Source organism: Anomaloglossus baeobatrachus, chromosome 2 (assembly GCF_048569485.1).
Source record: "Anomaloglossus baeobatrachus isolate aAnoBae1 chromosome 2, aAnoBae1.hap1, whole genome shotgun sequence".
Lineage (NCBI taxonomy): Eukaryota > Metazoa > Chordata > Amphibia > Anura > Aromobatidae > Anomaloglossus > Anomaloglossus baeobatrachus.
Window position 1 is genome coordinate 58,687,821 of NC_134354.1, and position 18,054 is coordinate 58,705,874.

The window sequence follows — 18,054 nt, forward strand, 5'->3', positions numbered from 1 at the left end:
GGTGCCCCGCTGGCCCCGACGCGCGTTTCATTGTGCATGACTTTCTCAGGGTAGCGTTAGTGTTGCATCACTTTATTCCCTACTGGGTGTATTTTTATTAATGACATGTTATATTTAGATTGTCTCAAAATCTAATTTGAGTAAATTTGCCGTAAAAAAAACTCCAGGGACTTTCTCATCTCTGGTTAATGCTCCAATTAATTTACAAAGAACACATTAGGGAACCAAAGAATACAAAAAAATTGAATGAGAAAATATTTTATGAACAAAATAAAAGGTGTTTCTAGCTTTTTAAGAAGCTCAGGCAATCTGCAAGGAAGCTACTAAACAGAGAAACCAATAACAGGGGTCTGGACTGAGAGACCTCATTATTGTGGTTTATATCATTACATGGTAGATAGTTGGATTCTTCTGGGTTAGTTGGTTTCATTGTTCCCATATTAAACAGAACTTAGGTTAAATGCCATTGACAAATCACTTTCTAATGGGTGACAGTCCAATGTTTATCACACTATCTTTAATGAGAAGCCGCATTCACTTCATCAATGCAATGTCAAGATGTATTTTTCAATGGAGCTGCTTTAGACAAGACCTAGCTACCTGCATCTCCCTTTCTTATCATTGATATGCACCTCTTCCCAGCTAGTGCACAGTGTTTAGTTCTCCCTGGAATAAAATGTGTCAATCACAGTAAATCACACCGCACACTGAAGATAGCTGTCAAGACCTCTCTTCTTACACAGTGTAGGCCTGGAGGCTCTTCGTTAAATCTGGACATTACTGCAGATCCTATGGAGGTATGGAGACCAAGAGCTCAGTACACAAATTACAATACCTTTCAGACTAGAAGAGACAAAATGACACATCATGTACTCATCCGATTTGTTCGTTCTAGGCGGAGAGCCAAAAAATAAAGAAAAAGGAAAGGAAACAGTATAAGGTCTGTAGATGCTTCACTGCTGCTAAGAAGCAACTTGCCTGGGGAAATCATGGCTTAGTTATGTTGGCAAAGTTTGAATTTACAATTGTATTTTTTATTATTATTGCCATGGCCAAGTTTGAGTTGGTGGGACGCCAATGCCATCTTTTAAACTTGGATCCCTTAACAGTTATCACAACTCCATTGACTTCACCTTTTCTACTCTATTGACGTCAGCGTCGAAATTTAAAACTTTTTCAGCAAACATGGATAAAAAAATCACACAAAGCAAATTCTGTAACTCCTCATTTAATATATGTCATCTATAATTTCTTTGTCCTTTTTTCTGAGGGTGTTTTTGATCCTCTTTAGCTATCATGACTATAACAGGGTAGGACTCCTATCTCACCATCTCCTATGGCTACACCTTTTGGGTAAATAATTTGTCTTTAACTCCTCAGATGAGCATACAACAAATACAAATATATAATAGAGGAGCCTACCTGAAGCATTAATGAGTTTTTACGTAGAACACATGGGTTGCTTTCCTTCTGATCTCTTAAATTTTCAAGGGATAAAAGTCTAAAGGGACAAGGCTAAAGCTGGCCATACACATTAGGTGCTTTGGCTGATCATGCAGCCATCTCAGGCCTCTCTCCAGTTGTAGGGTATCAGCTCTGGTAGGCAATGGCAGGGACATAGTAAAGAGTAGATATGAGCGGACCTGAAGTTCAATATTCAAGGTGCGGGTTCAATCACAGACTAAAAAAGCCCAGAGCTCAGGTTCGACGTTCAAGCAAGTTATGAGTGCAAATGTAGTGCTACTGAGCCACTCAGGGCACTACAAGGAACTGCATCCTCAAGGGGATGCAGGACCTACCCTCTGGGACCTGGAGTATTAGTGCCGATACCACCAAAGCACAACCAAAATCCTAGTTCTCCACTCCATACTGGGCATACAGGGTTAATCTGTAAGGGGATGGTCGCCTGGAGATAGGAACGAGTCCTCTGATTAGCCAGCCCAGTAGGAGGGTCAGACAGTTAGCTGGTGGCACACAGTGAGGTGTGCACACGTGTCCGAGCTGGGTCGCTGCAACGGTGACCCCAGGGGCACAGGAGAGAGGTCGCCAGAGCGGGTATGGACAAGTACCGCTGGGACCGGAGCACGCAGGGAGCACAGGGCCCTTGATCAGGCGCAGTTCTATACGGTCTGATAAATACCTGCATGGTGGCATACCTCTAAGGACTTTACTGAACCAAATAATCTGGGGGCATCAGCAGTAAAATACGATCGGGGTTTTGACACTTACCTCCCCACAGGGTCCGCACTGCCCGCTGTACGATGAAGGAGACTGATACCCCAAAGGGACAGTTGGGCCCCAATGCTTCAGGCTAAGGGACCCAACCAACAGAGAGTGTCGGGGACAGAGCCACCTGGGTCACTACATTGGCACTGATACTCCAAGGGACCTGAACAAGTGGTCCAAAGGTCGGAGTGAGTAGAGACTGTTCCTTCCAACTCTGTGTGGTCTCCGTTATTGCCCCATACATCTCCCAGGCACGGTCCTACCTGCGCAGGGCCCAACAACATTGCTGAAACCACCACCATCCCAGGGAGTACCCACTTCAGCAGTGGCGGTTCCACAATTTTAACCACAACCCGCAGCTGGCATCACATGAACATTAACTCCTATCTCCCCTGTAAATACTCCCTTTATAAAAAGCACCCAGGGCACGGGACCGGGCAACGGCCACCACAGTGACATCCCCAATTGTATATACTGCCCGAGACCGAGTACCCCATAACCCTGGGCGACACATATACCACTCAAGTGAGCAGCACTGTGCTTGGGTATGATTGATGCTCAGCCATTTGCAAGCAGCTTGCGGTGGTTGATCAGCTTGCACTGGGGGTAAAATCAGCGTGATCAGATGTAGTGTGCAAACACAAAAAAAGTGTTCTGCTTATGGCTGGCTGAATATGGGTAGAATCATGAACTGCCCAATGAGTGACTTACATTGAGGTTCAGGTCAAGTCTGGGTCCCAAACCGAACTTTATCTAAGGTTCGACTGTACCCTCCAACTGAACTTCCAAAGGTTCATGCATCTCTAGTATAGAGGCATACAAAGATTTTCAGTGCAAAATTTCTGTTTTATTCACACTGATAACAAACAGAAAAACACACAGTATTACTTCAAACAAGAATGTAAAGAAAAGGTCCAGCTTGTCCAACAGCAAAACAAAAGTCCAGTCCATTCAGGTATGTTTTTCCCACAAAGCCTGTTACAGCTTCCCAGCCCAAATCAAAGTGAGAAATTCTGGCTGCCTATTTATGCTGTGCTAATCCTACAGCTGTGCAAGTCAGGCATTGCCCCAAAAACCTGGATTAGCAGTGAATATTCAGGCCAGGTTTGACCTCCTTACCTGCTGCTTACCAGTGCAAAAATCACTTGTTAGGAGGAATATATCTACCCCCTACCACCATACCCTTTACAGCATCACACCTACTCAGAAGTGCTCACTTGGCTGAGAGCTCCTGTGTTCTCTATGAGAAAGCCACAAATAGACATCTCAGTAGACAGTTCATCTCTAGGAGAACTATATGTTCGTCAGTCCAAAATTGGACATGCCTGATCGACATCTCCTCTGACAATTAGTTGGCGACATCCCCATACCCATTGAAGTGTGGGCCAAAGTCTCTAGGTTTGACTGTCTTGAATTAAGGTGCTGAATTTAATTATCTTTGTGTCTTTGGTGTAGAGAGAAAATTGGGGAGAGGCTTCTGCTGCAGCCACCTGTCTTGAGGTCTAGACATTATTTCTCATTTTAAATTGCAATGTGAAACAAAATATTTTTCCTTTTTTTGTAATTTTTCTATGTTCACTCTTCATTTAAGATATTAAAAGTAAATTCTTACCTGTGCCAGCTGATATGAGGTTTGGGAGATCCAGTAGCTCGGCAGAATATGGTAATTTCCTCTTGGCGATCTGCAGTTGCATTGAAGGATCTTTGTTGAATTAGGATAGCTGGTGGAACTGAAAAAAAGATATTTAACAAATAGTTTACCTCTGATTTTATATAATCCGTAATAGAATAAATTGATTTATTACTTTTTCATAGTTTTTCCGCTTAAAATTAAAGTGAACATGTTTAAAAGCTCATTTTAATATCAGGCAAAAAAATATTTCAGAGGGAATACGCAGTCATTCTAAAATGCATTTCCAAAGAAAGTACACCGGCTTCATCAGAGCTAAGAAATCTATTCACTAATAATTAAAGTTTGTTGTCTTGCTGTACAAAGGCTAGTAAGACGTAGTACAGAGTATTCCGCACTAGGAGGCAGTAGAGTAGTGATTTAGAGACAAAGTCACACTGTAACAGGAAGACAGCTGAAGTAAAGCAGAGTAACTTCAGCAGGCAATTAACAGGTGAACCACCAGGGGGCAATAGAGTAGTCAAACAGTCAGGGTCTAGGCAGAAAAGTCAAGTCACTGCAAAGGGAGGATCAAAATCAAGTCAGAAAACAGAACCGAGTCGGAAGCCGGGAGATCAGGTATGCAGAGGGAAACACAAACAACTGAAAGGAGAGGGAAGTCAGGGACTGGGACAGATGGATGAATGGGGAAGGGTACAGGTCAGGACACAGTAGCAGGGGGGCAGGACAGATCAGGAACACTCACCAGAGCCAGTATACATGCTGCAAGGCAGAAATATCACTGGCACTGAACAGGTAGAGAGGCAATAAATAGCGTCCTGGAATCCGGAACGAGGCAAGGGAAGTGAAGCCCGAACATGACCAGGCCAGAGCTGGGTGCAACCACAGGAGGGAAAAGCCGGCCTGGATCATGACATTTGTATTGTGAAAACTGGTAACAAACCCACTTTATGGATGTTTCACAAGAATCGTTTCATCCTACAAGTCACATAAACGCTCGTCCACAATCATTGCCAACGGAGAACATGTCCAGGGATCAAATGAAAGAATGTTTGAATGTCATCGATCTCATTTTTTTATGCATGAATAAGAACATTCTCTTATTGGCAGTATGTATCTTCACTGGAAACTTAAACGAGGGTAGAGGAAAAGAATAGAACACAATATACTGTATTTTTGATGATCACACCCTATGCGTTCTTATCTGTCCCTGTAAAAAGATCCTTATATAATTTCCTCTGATGCAAAATATAATCTAGGAGTGAAATAACGAGAAGTAGCAGATACCAATATTTTCATAACAGAATTTTTTTCGTACGGTCACATAATGTCTGCGAGTAAACAGCATAGAAATATTTGTAAACAATATTCAAGTATCTAGAAAGGTTTCTGTTCTGATCGTCATGATCACTCAATTCTTCGAGGCGTCATATGGGCATTTATGTGTAAATGCAAATCCTGTACATGTTCTCAGTGTCACCAATTCACTAACCATAATAATCTTTCCTCATCTCCCTGTTTCTCTACACCAGTCACATTCCTGATAAAGCAGAAAAATAACCTGCAAATACAAAACAATCCACCGTTTACTCATTCTCAACTCCTCTCCTGCCTCCTCCTGCCCACGACATCCTTATAGTTACTCTCAACATTATTATTCTATTATGTAAATACCTGCGTAATATAACATGCAATAGGACATGACACCATTTTTCTTTACAGATTAGTTTTGAATATATTAAAAAAAAATCTACTCTTGTGACCCTATATATTAGAGGCAAAGAGAGATTTAAGGTGGGCACATAGACTATGAGCACTGTTGTATGGATCTGTACTGCTTAGATTCATAATTCATAGTGGCTCTATTTTTTCCATTCCATGCACACACACCGCTCTATTGTCCGTTTCTTAGGTTTAGAGGGAATATGTAATTAGAAAATAGCCTTTTATTTAAGGAGGACCTGTCACTTGTCCAAAAAAATTGAGTTAAAGGGAACCAGCCAGCAGGATTTTCATATATAAAGTAAAGCCAATGCTATACTGGCGCTAGGACGCTGAATGTAAGCATAGCTTTTGCTCAGAGATTGGATGTTTTATTTCAGAAATATGTGCAAGTAAAGTTCCAGCAATGCCCTGCTATTTGATTGACAGGTGCAACAGGAAGGGAATTTGTGAGTCGAGTCTTGCTATCTTTTCCGGCCCTTGTCTTCCTGCCTGGCTCCCCCCCCTTCCCGTCTCCGTCATGGATGTTAATTACGGCACAGGCAGACTGACAGGGACTGGAATAGATAGCAAGCCAACCCACATATTCCCTTCCTGTTGCACCTGTCAATCAAATATCAGTGCATTGTGGGACCTTTACTTGCAAATATTTCTGAAATCAAACATCCAATCTCTGAACAAAAGCTATGTTTACATTTAGCATTCTAGCACCAGTATAGCACTGGCTTTACTTAAGATATGAAAATCCTGCTTATTGGTTCCCTTTAAATAGCCTGTAAAAATGCATGGCCACCCCTGATTCTGATGCTCTTTTCTGTTTTGTGCTGTGTCACTCCATTGCAGAGATATTCCCATCTTTTTCTTTGGGAGCGCTCTGTGAAATCTCTACTTTGTAGACCAACTGGGGGTGTGAAATTTCACCCCTACCTCCCAGATGCTGATTTAGCAGTCTATCAGTCTCAAAGTCATTGACTGCATCTGGGAAGGAAGGGTTAAAATGCATGCCCTAGAGAAGATTCTGAAGAAATGCCCTGTTGGTCTGCAAAGCAGAGATTTCACATTGTGTTCCACAGAAGAAACAAGTGTAAATATCTCTACAATGGAGATACAGTGAAAAATGGAAAAAAGTGGCACAATCAGCAGAGCTCAGGAATGTTTAAATGGATTTAACTTAATGTCTTAACTTAAGAGCATGTCCTCTTTAAATCATATTTCATTCTAAATCTATTTTTATAGCGCGTTTTTATTAATTTTGCCTATCAGAATTTAAAAAATAAAAAAATAAATAAATAACTTGCAATTTTTACACTGGCCACTAAGCCATGTATAATTAGAGACTATTTCTTCTTCAACATAAGGATATTAGCAGCAAAAGACTGGCCCAGTGTAATGTAAAAAAAAAGAATGACAGCGTCCTCCTTAGTGCTTGTCAAGCATGCTTGACAAAGACAAACTTATGTTGAAACGTGCATATTACTGCCCTTTGATGGAATAAAGAAAGGAGAGAATCTGCATTCTTTTTTTTACATGGTATGTGGAATCAAGTGATCCCTTGATACTGGATGGGCCTCCCATTGCCGTCGGATTGTGTGCTTGACTATAGGTGCTCAGTCTGCTTTGTTTCTATGATTATTGGCCCAGTGTAATGTCTGTATGAAGACATCAACTTAAAAAGCAAACTTGGTCAGACTTTGCACTAATCACTTTGTCTAGCAGGTCTCAGAGGCGGGGACCATTGGGTTGCATCCACAGAGAAGCTGCTGGCCAAAGGAGAAAGATTGAGGGAAATGTTGTCAAACTAGCTAAGTAAGTAATTAAAGGGACAGAACCAGACACCAAACCAGGAAACAAAACATAGTCACAGAAATAGCTGGGGTCAAGTACCATGTGGTTAGTAAAGAGCAAAGTCAGACAAGAGTCAGGAAACAAGACACATCAGGATCAGAATATCATAAGAGCACACTAGCAGTGCAAAGATATGAAATACAGTAACTGGTAACTCCAATCAGACTGGAGTTTCAATAGGGTGTGGTATTACATCATTGGCCCCAGCAGTGAGCTGATTGCATCTGCTGAGCAGCTAGACCACGCACATCCATTCTACCTAACTGGGCGTTACAACAAGTCAGAGCCATACCAGAATCCTTAACTGGACAGCCAGAAATATTGGCAAAAGCAAACACAATACAGCTTTCACTTTACCAGAGCGATAAAAGCTAAGGTCTGATTGGTTACTATGGGAAACAATGACAGTTTGACTATTAGACAGTCTTGATAAACAAGGCCCAGCATGTCTTTCATTTTCAATGTGAATCCGGAGCCATGGGTACAGTTTACAATATAAATCCTGTCCACAGGAGACTTACTATATCTAAATTACATCAATGCAGTGGGGACCCTAAACCAGAGGGGGGTGAGCTGGGCACTTGCCAGGGCGGAGCTTAAAAGCGAGTGCTGTTGGGTCCCGACGTCCAAGGTTTCTCCCAGGTGGCTGCATTATGTTGCCCCCTCCCCCCGGACTGGGTATGTCTTATATATAATGGGGTTGTCTCAAGTTCAGAAACTGATAGAACTTCAAGGTGCTTTTAAAGACAAGCAATTTTGTATTTTATCCTTTGAATAAAAATCCCCTCCGTTCTCAAGAAAGGAAAGATTTCTAATTTTATAGTGCACAGCTTTTCTTAGGTTACTGACTGTTCATCATGCAGTCTAAGAGTGATTGGCTAACCTAGGCAAGGAGGGTGGCATGAGCATGTTCTATGAATTGAGCCTGCTTGTGCCACTCTGACATAGTCCTCTTATACTTTCTCCATGGAAGGGCGCTCAGTTCGGACCAGTGGTGTAACCATTCAATTGGTCTAAAGTGTCAATCTTCTGGAGCACACCACCCCTAGTAGGGTGGACCAAGACAAAAGAGGACCCTGTGCTAGAACAATGCCTGGACCCTTTGCAGTCTGGTAGCTCATCATAATGCAGAATTTGACATACCTTGGAGGTGTTAGTGGTACCCTTACCTCTCACGTTTTTAGGAGAACACCACCCTTAGTAGAGTGGACCAAGACAGAAGAAGGCCCTGTGCAAAAACATTGTATGGATACTTTGCAGTCCGGTAGCTCATCATAATGCAGAATTTGACATACTTTGGAGGTGTTAGTGGCACTCTTACCTGTCACGTTTTAAGGAGCACACCACCCCTAGTAGGGTGGACCAAGACAGAAGAAGGCCCTGTCCAAGAACATTGTATAGACCCTTTGCAGTCCGGTAGCTCATCATAATGCAAGAATTTGACATACTTTGGAGGTGTTAGTGACTCCCATACCTCTCGCGTCCTTATTCTGCCCAGGTGGCACCTGTGGTATGACCGTCTTTGACCCCCAATAAAGCAAGAACTCGGCAGCCGTACAGCAGTACGCTCCTCTAGATTGATCTTGAGAATACCATTTAAGCCCTCGATTAAAGCCTTGACATCAAACATGTCTGATTTTACTTGCAACATTTTATTATTGTTCTCATGGATGACTATTACATTGGGAACAGAATTTCATTAGTTTATAATCCAATATTGCTAATTGCTGTGTTTTGTGGAAACGGCAGAACGACCTCTACAGGTTTGCCGATCGGCATCACTATTCCACCTGCCTATTTATAAATATTGCTGCTACTGGTGCCATAATATTAGGAACTCTCACTGCTGAAATATTTTATGTACTTGTTATTTAGCAGTTTCCATGGTAACAATACAGCGCGGGCACTGCATGTGTCACCAGAATACGACTTGATGCCACATAAGCTCTCTGAAATATTGATTTGTAAAAGTAAAAACAGACCTGTAAGCCGCATTCATCAATTTATTGAGAAGAAAAGCCACATACTTTTTGTCCTTAAGTGTATGATCAAAGGCAGAAAAGAAGCGTGAATGTCACACCTAATGACTAGATAAGAAGGTGCGGAATACACAGTGAGCAGGAGGACTATACTGTATGGTCTCCTACCCAAGCTAGAAATTACAAGTGATGCTGGAAAAAGGCACATTTGCTCCTCTGCCAAGCACCACTGTGGCATGAAACTCCGTGGTCTTCCAGAAATAATTAGAAAGTGATCCATGCCAAGTATAATTACTAGCTACTTGATAATTCCACAATAGATATCCAGCATCATCAGGAATGCTAATTTTTGGGTTTAATTTGACTTTCAAGCTGCCCTCTATGAGTTTCCTAATTATTTCAAAATGTGATTGTTGTGTTACTTAGTCAGCATTGGTGAGATATTGATCCAGCTTTAGGGTATGTTCACATGTAAAGTATATCTGCACTATTTCTGCATCTCTTTCAAGGCAAAATGCAGTGGCAAAAATACATTTTTAAGTGATTTTGCTGAGTGATTTTTGTGCAGATTTTTCCCATTCATTAGCTGAAAGTACTGACATTCTGCAGATTTAGATCTGCACCAAATTCAATAGTGTGATAAGCCTCTGCCAGGCTTCCGTTCAGGAGTTCCACTAACAAATGCACCCAGCCAGAGTGGGGAACCTCCATCATGACACACTGCTGCTCAAAATCCTTGAAGAACTCTTCCACATCTCCAGAAGCCTCATCAAATGGCTTGAAGTCCACCCGGGTGATCTGCACAGGCTCCTGGATTGCTGAGTTTACACTCCAACTCACATTACTCCCTCTGTCGGACTCCACTGCTTCATCTCCGCTGTGCTCGGTGAGCAGCCTCCTCCTCATACTGCTGAGATGAACCAGGTCCAAGAGCTGCCATCTCTATTTCAAACCACACCAACCACTGGCTTTTTGGGGCAGGGATCCCCGTCCCCAGTGCTTGTCCGTCAGACATCTGTAAGGAGGTGGACTGGCTCGCACCCACCAGTAGATCAACTAAGGCTTCTTTACTCAGTCCCTGGTAGCTCAGGCCCAGATCTCTGGCTCTCTCCTTTAGGCCTGTGCCACACATCCGTGCCTCCGGCACGTGTTTGTCATTTTTTACACGTACCGGCGGCACGGAGACACTTTAACCAATGCTACCCTATTGTAGCAGGCACACACACGTAAAACCACACGGAACGTGTGTCCGTGTGCGTTTGTACGTGTGTGCGATTTTCAAAGCGCTGACATGTCCGGTTTTTCGCCGGCAGCACGGGTGTCACACGGCCCGCACCCGCACCACACGGGTGTAGTGTGGATGCGGTCCCGTGTGACACGCGCCGGAGAAAACACACATGTCAGTTAAAAAAAAAAAAAACATTAACTCACCTTCTCCAGCCCTCCTGTCTCTGCCGCTGCTGCCTCTTGCTGCCGACCGCCGCTCATTATTCTCATTGAATATTCACTTCACTGCCTGGCAGCAGCAGCAGCGGGGAGACGGGAGGGCTGGAGACCGAGGATCAGCACCACGGACAGCAGCGCGGACATCAGGAAGGACCAGGTGAGTATAATAATTACTGATTCTACGTGTGCTATCGCGGATAGCACACGTAGAACACACGTGTCACGCACGTACCAGAGACACGTACTTACCTGCACACAACACGCAGGGAAAATACGTGTCTCTCGGCACGTGCGTGAAATTCACGTGAGTGTGGCAGAGGCCTAAGACTGGATGCAGTCCCGTTTTTGTACTCACTCTATGAGTTGATCTCCATTAAGCTGTGCTCTGTTGATCTCACCGCTGCCACCAGTTGTGACAGGGTCCTTCTCCCATATCACACAATCAACAGAGCGAGAGATAGCTGTACAATCACAAGAGCATTTATTCCAAGCAAATCAAATGGTCCATAACATAATCCACGAAACCGAGGGTAAAATTAGTAAAGAAACACGAATATAGTCCAGAATGCGATAAATAAATGTCCAGGTCTCCCTGGGAAGCTGCAGCTTTCCTCAGAGGTTCAATCTTCTTCCTTCTCTCTTCAAGTTCCCAACAGACTGATTGAATCTCCAGGGTAAGCAGAGAGTTTACAGTAGGTGGACTCTAGGCCCACCTCCCTCCACACCCAGGTATGGAAGTGCCTCAAGAGGCTATAACCTTGCACTATAGGGGGTGATTACTTATAAACAATATAATGTACACACAAGCAGTACAAATAATGGTCAGTGAAACAAGCTTAAAATAGGAATCTGTACAGCAAGATACACCTCCCCCCATATCCCACGATCACAATGGTGATAGACAACTCAGCCATCCAATCAGAGGCATGCTGAGCTGTCAGAATGGTGATAGACAGCTCAGTTGTCCAATCAGAGGCTGGGGAGTGTTGCGCTGTCTATATGGTGATAGTTCAGCCATCCAATCGGAGGGTATGGTGTGCTGGAGAATCAATCCAAGGGAAGGGGGGGCGGAAATATCCAGCACCGATGTTTAAAAAAGATCCTTTATTTAATCTTATTAAAACATGTCTTCAACAAATAGTGCAAATACGCCTTACGTTTTGGAGACATGGACCTTCTTATTCATAGGCGTGCTGGGTTTCCTCCTTGTGTGTCCAGTTCGAAGTAATTTAGCTGGCTCCCTGCCTCCAATTACTACTGCCAGTTTTAGCTTTAAGCTCAGTGGTGTCTGAGTGCCTTGTTTTCCTGTGCTCAGTATCTGATCTATTTTTACTCCCGCTTGGACTTTTCTTCTATCCGTTTGCCTAGCCCCATTGTCTTTATCCACTACCCTTCTGGAATTCTGACAATCCCTCTTGGTTGCTGACTCCAGGCAAATGAACTTACCAGACTCAAGGCTAGTTCATGAGTAGTGACTAGAGTTACAATTTTGCAGTATTTATTAGAGAGCTGTTTATGGTATATGTATTTACTTAGGGCCATCCAGTCGTTGTGATGTGGATTACAGCCTATCAAGAATTATAGTAGCAGGGAGTAAACAATTATTGAAAAATGTATTTATTACGAAAAATCATGTCCTATTTTTTTTTCAGAAAACGTAAGGGTTGATACATCTGTAAGCTTCTGATGCTAAAGCAGGTAAACAATTGCTGATTCTCAATCTTTAACATTACTCTCTATTTCCCTGTATCTTATTTTAAAAGGAGAAAGACAAAAAACATTTAAAGCCGGTAAGGATTAGGAGGTATCAAAAAGTGATGTAAACTGCAGTATAATAATAATAATAATAATAATAATATTAATAATTTTATTCATTTATATAGCGCTATTAATTCCACAGCGCTTTACATACATTGGCAATACTGTCCCCATTGGGGCTTACAATCTAAGTTCCCTATCAGTATGTCTTTGGAGTGTGGGAGGAAACCGGAGTACCCGGAGGAAACGCCCGCAAACACGGGGAGAACATACAAACTCCTTGCAGATAACAAGTACAATGCATGCAAATATACTAATGCGGGCGTCACACGAGACGATCTATTGTGCGATGCATCGTCGAGGTCCGCCCCTCCGCTTCTATTGGCCGGCGACTGTGTGACATCGCTGTGACGCTGAACGTCCCTTCCCCTTTAGGAAGAGGATGTTCACCGCCCACAGCGAGGTCGCTCAGCAGGTAAGTACATGTGACGGCGGTTTAACGACTTTGTGCGACACGGGCAGCGATTTGCCCGTGACACACAAACGATGGGGATGGGTATGATCGCTCGTGCGATCGCACGATAGATCGTACCGTGTGACGCCCGCATTAGACTCAAAAACAATGCTTTGCATCAGGTATTGTAAGAAAATAACTATAGGTATGCTTATATACATATAGCAAAGTATCTTATGGCCCAAATGTGTGTTACGTCAATCAATTTTTTAGCAATACATGCCTCTAAAGGCCCTGTCACATGCAACGACGTATCTAATGATATATCGCCGGGGTCACGGATTCCTTGACGCATATCCGTCATCGTTAGCGACGTTGTTGCGTGTGACACCAACGAGCGACTGTTAATGATGGAAAATACCAAATCGTTCATCGCTGACACGTCGTTCATTTTCAATAAATCGTTGATTGTTGAGGTTGCAGGTTGTTCATCGTTTCCAAGGCAGCACACATTGCTACGTGTGACACCACGGGAACGACGAACTACAGCTTACCTGCTACTGCCGGCAATGAGAAAGGAAGGAGGTGGGTGGGATGTTACGGCTGCTCATCTCCTCCCTTACGCTTCTATTGGGCGGCCGCTTAGAGACGCCGCTGTGATGCCGCACAAACTGCCCCATTAGAAAGGAAGCGGTTTGCCGGCCACAGTGGCGTCGATAGGCAGGTAAGTCCGTGTGATGGCTCCGATTTGCCCGTGACGCACAAACGACGGGGGCGGGTACGCTCGCTAGCGATATCGCTGCGTGTAAATACCACTTAAGGCTGCAGTCACACTTGTGTGTTACTCGCACGAGGATCACATCGCACTGCCCGGACCGGCCGGTGGCTCTCCTGACAGGGATATTTTAGCTGCATAGAAATACATGGATTTGACATGCCAAGTCAGGAGAGCCACAAGTCGATCTGGTAGTACGATGCGATCCTTGTGGGAGTCACATGCAAGCGTTACTTCAATCTCAAAAGTAGATAATTTATAAGATGTCCAAATATTAATACATAGTGAGTATAATAGCATCTATAATACTTAATGACCCTTCATTACAGAACCCCCTAAAAAGGAAGTTTACTCACTTACTTGTCCAGTGACTGACCGACAGAAGAGGTAAATCATACAACTGTCGTGCTCTTTGCCTGCTGTCCACCCACCTCAGTAAATCCAATCCAGCTTCCCACATCCAACATCCCTTGTGGCCAAAAAAATCAGCAGCTTCAACTGGCCAGTTAGTAAAAAGAGCTTAATGTGCTGTGCTTAATGGCTAGAAAAGTCCTTTGTTGTTTCAAGCTAACCACTGTGACTGCATCTATGTGCAATGAATTTGCCTGACCAAGCTGGGTAGAGGTCAAATTAGACATTTTCTTATGGGACCTCAAGATTTATTTGACCCAGTGGCATAGTCTGTGTTGGCCACTTGGGTGGTTGCAAGATTTCACACCCCATCCATACTTATGATTCTTATTTAGCAGTACTGGAGAGCAGTGTGGCCCACCAGGATAGGTGAGGAAAGCAGCAGATGGTTACCTTCTCATTTCGGTCTGCCCCATTGTATAGAAGTGAAAATGAGCATGTATTCGACTGCTTCTTTCCTCAAAATCGTAAACCATAGACGACAAAGCTCGCAATGTTAAAAATTAAGCTTTCTTATCTAACTTGCTGCCCTTGCAGAACAAAGCAGCCAAAGCTAAAGCCAAACCCACAGTTCTCTCACCTGGGCTTTTTTGAGAGGAGAGACAGAGACCTGCCATAAAAGCTGTCCCAAATTTTAAAAAAGTTACCCTCATAAAAATAAATACATAAATAATGTTCTAATAAACTTTAAGATTTACATGCGTTATATTTAATCATAAGCAGGGTTGTTTTAATCTCTTTAATGCAAAAAAACAGCTGTATTAATGTGCCAGTGACCCTAACCTATTTTCCTAGGAAAAAAAAAGATGGAAACAAATAGCAATGAACAACAGTATTTGGGTGGTATGTACTGGCTTATTATTGGACTATTACAACATGGAAGTGTGCAAATTAACAAACCCTAAGGGGCATTGTTTCTGCTTTTGGAGTGGCATGCCTGACATATCAGTGTAAGGAGACACATAAGCCATTTAATGCTCTGCTGGGAAATTAAATATGCAAATTGCCTCTTCAGGAAGAGGAAGTGGATTTGAACCCTAGCACCACTTATTGGAAGTAGCAATTCTAAAAGTCAATATTTACCCTTAAATAAGTCTAGTCATATGACTTAGGCGGGCTTTGCACACTGCGACATCGCAGCCCGATGCTGCGATGCCGAGTGCGATAGTGCCCGCCCCCGTCGCAGCAGCGATATGTGGTGATAGCTGGCGTAGCGAAAGTTATCGCTACGCCAGCTTCACACACACACTCACCTGCCGTGCGACGTCCCTGTGGCCGGCGACCCGCCTCCTTGTTAAGGGGGCGGGTCGTGCGGCGTCACTGCGACGTCACACGGCAGGCGGCCAATCAGAGCGGAGGGGCGGAGATGAGCAGGATGTAAACATCCTGCCCACCTCCTTCCTTCCGCATATCCTACGGAAGCCGCAGTGAGGCCGGTAGGAGACGTTCCTCGCTCCTGCGGCTTCACACACAGCGATGTGTGCTGCCGCAGGAGCGAGGAACAACATCGGACCGTCGCGTCAGCGTAATCATGGATTACGCCGACGCTGCACCGATGATACGATTACGACGCTTTTGCGCTCGTTAATCATATCATCGAGCCTTTACACACTGCGATGTCGCATGCGATGCCGGAAGTGCGTCATTTTCAATTTGACCCCACCGACATCGCACCTGCGATGTCGCAGTGTGCAAAGTGCCCCTTAGTATAAAAGCCAAACCAGAATCTGAATTTTGAAATATGTTTTTGGGGATGTTTGGCTGTATGAGAAGCTTACACTAACATATGAGGCATGTCATGCTCCACATAGAGAAATGTTACCCTTTAGTAATCAGAAACCTTTCATACAACACATCAGATCTAATGTTTTGCACTGATGAAGGGCAGCAGCCTAAAAACATGTCTGTAAACTGAGATTTTGTTATGGCTCCTTATCCTAAGTGAAAAAGGAAAGCTTATTAAAGAGTTAATCATGACTTTTAACCCCTTCAGCCCCGGGGCACTTTCTGTTTTTGCCTTTTTGTTTTTTGCTCCCCTTTTTCCGAGAGCCGTAACTTTTTTATTTTTCCGTCAATCTTGCCATATGATGGCTTGTTTTTTGCGGGACAAGTTGTACTTTTAAATAAAATCAGAAGTTTTACCATATAGTGTACTGGAAAACAGCAAAAAAAATTCCAAGTGTGGAAAAATTGCAAAAAAAGTGTGATGGCACAATAGTTTTTGGGATCTTTTATTCACAGTGTTCACTATATGGTAAAACTGATATCTGGGTATGATGCCTGAGGTTGGCACGAGTTTGTAGACACCAAACATGTATAGGTTTACTTGTATCTAAGGGGTTAAAAAAAAATCACAAGCTTGTCCAATAAAAGTGGCGTACGTTTTGCGCCATTTTCCGAAACCTGTAGAGTTATCATTTTTGGGATCTATGGCTCAGTGATGGCTTATTGTTTGCGTCTCAACCTGATGTTTATAATGGTACCATTTTTGTGCATATGTTACGTTTTGATCGCCTATTATTGCATTTTGCGTAAAACTTGCGGCAACCAAAAAACGTAATTTTGTCGTTTGGAATTTTTTTGCCACTACGCCGTTTACCAATCAGATTAATTGATTTTATATTTTGATAGATCGGGCATTTCTGAACGCAGCGATACCAAATATGTGTATATTTATTTATTTTTTGAACCCTTTACTTTTCAATGGGGGGAAAGGGGGTGATTTGAACTTCTAGGTTTTTTTCTTTTATTTTTTAAAACTTTTTTTTTACTTTTTTTTATTTTACTAGTCCCCCTAGGGGGCTATAGCGATCAGCAATCCGATCGCTCTTATATATCTGCTGATCACAGCTAAACAGCTGTAAACAGCAGATATAGTCACTTCCTGTTTTCTTCTGCTCGGGGCCGAGGGAAAACGAAAGTGAAACATCATAGCTGTAGGCGTCATCACATGACCCTGTGCTACCATGGCAACTACCGAAAGTCACGTGATCACTCACGTGACTTCCGGTGGGGGCGGCGGTAAGTACAAAACATGGCCGCACGCATATAGATCTCGCTGCCAGACTTTGGCAGCGAGATGTAAGGGGTTAATGTTACGGGTGGAATACGATTCCACTCGTAACATGCAGACACACATGTCAGCTGTTGAAAACAGCTGATATGTGTGCCGATCAACACCGCCTGCCCACGGCAGGGGGCGGGACTTAACGGGACACGCTCCATGACGGAAATATCCGTCCATGGTCGTGAAGGGGTTAAGGTTGCTAATTCCAAAAGGAGGCTATAGAGTTTACGTCCTCTTCTTCTTCAAAGAGTCAATTTGCATACAAAACTATTACAACACGCACCCTTTGTGAAATAGGCAATTGGTTTTAAATTACTAAATTGTGGACAACAAAAAAATATGCTTTGCACATCTTACAATCCATGAATTTCCAACTTATCAAACTATTTTGAGGATCATCAAATATCAGAAATTCCAAATACATGCGGGCGGATTAGGGGTTGAATACTTTTACAAGAGACCAACTTCACAAAACATATGTACAAAAATTTGTTCAAAAAATTGTGTGTGATGATCCTGTGTGAATTTATCATGTACAATATTAAAAAAAAGAAAAATTAACACTTGTTGAACCCAGGATATTTTTATATCATTATCCATCTTTTTAATATTTTTCTTGTGTGTTTGTCTAATAAAATAATAAAGAATTTAATGTTTCATGAGAATTTGGGTCATTTGAATTATTTGGAATTTACAATCCATGAAGTTCACATTTTGTGACACACAAGCCTTGGTTTCAAG

General features: G+C 43.0%; 1 protein-coding gene across 2 annotated transcripts in view; it reads right to left on the reverse strand.

The window, feature by feature from the left end:
- The window catches only part of NCAM2 (neural cell adhesion molecule 2), a 579,053-nt gene that overhangs the window by 231,535 nt on the left and 329,464 nt on the right, over positions 1 to 18,054 (reverse strand). For both annotated transcript variants that reach the window (XM_075335064.1, XM_075335065.1), the window contains exon 6: positions 3,839 to 3,956. In XM_075335064.1, coding sequence (XP_075191179.1) covers positions 3,839 to 3,956 — 118 coding nt within the window. The remainder of the gene's footprint in view (positions 1 to 3,838; positions 3,957 to 18,054) is intronic.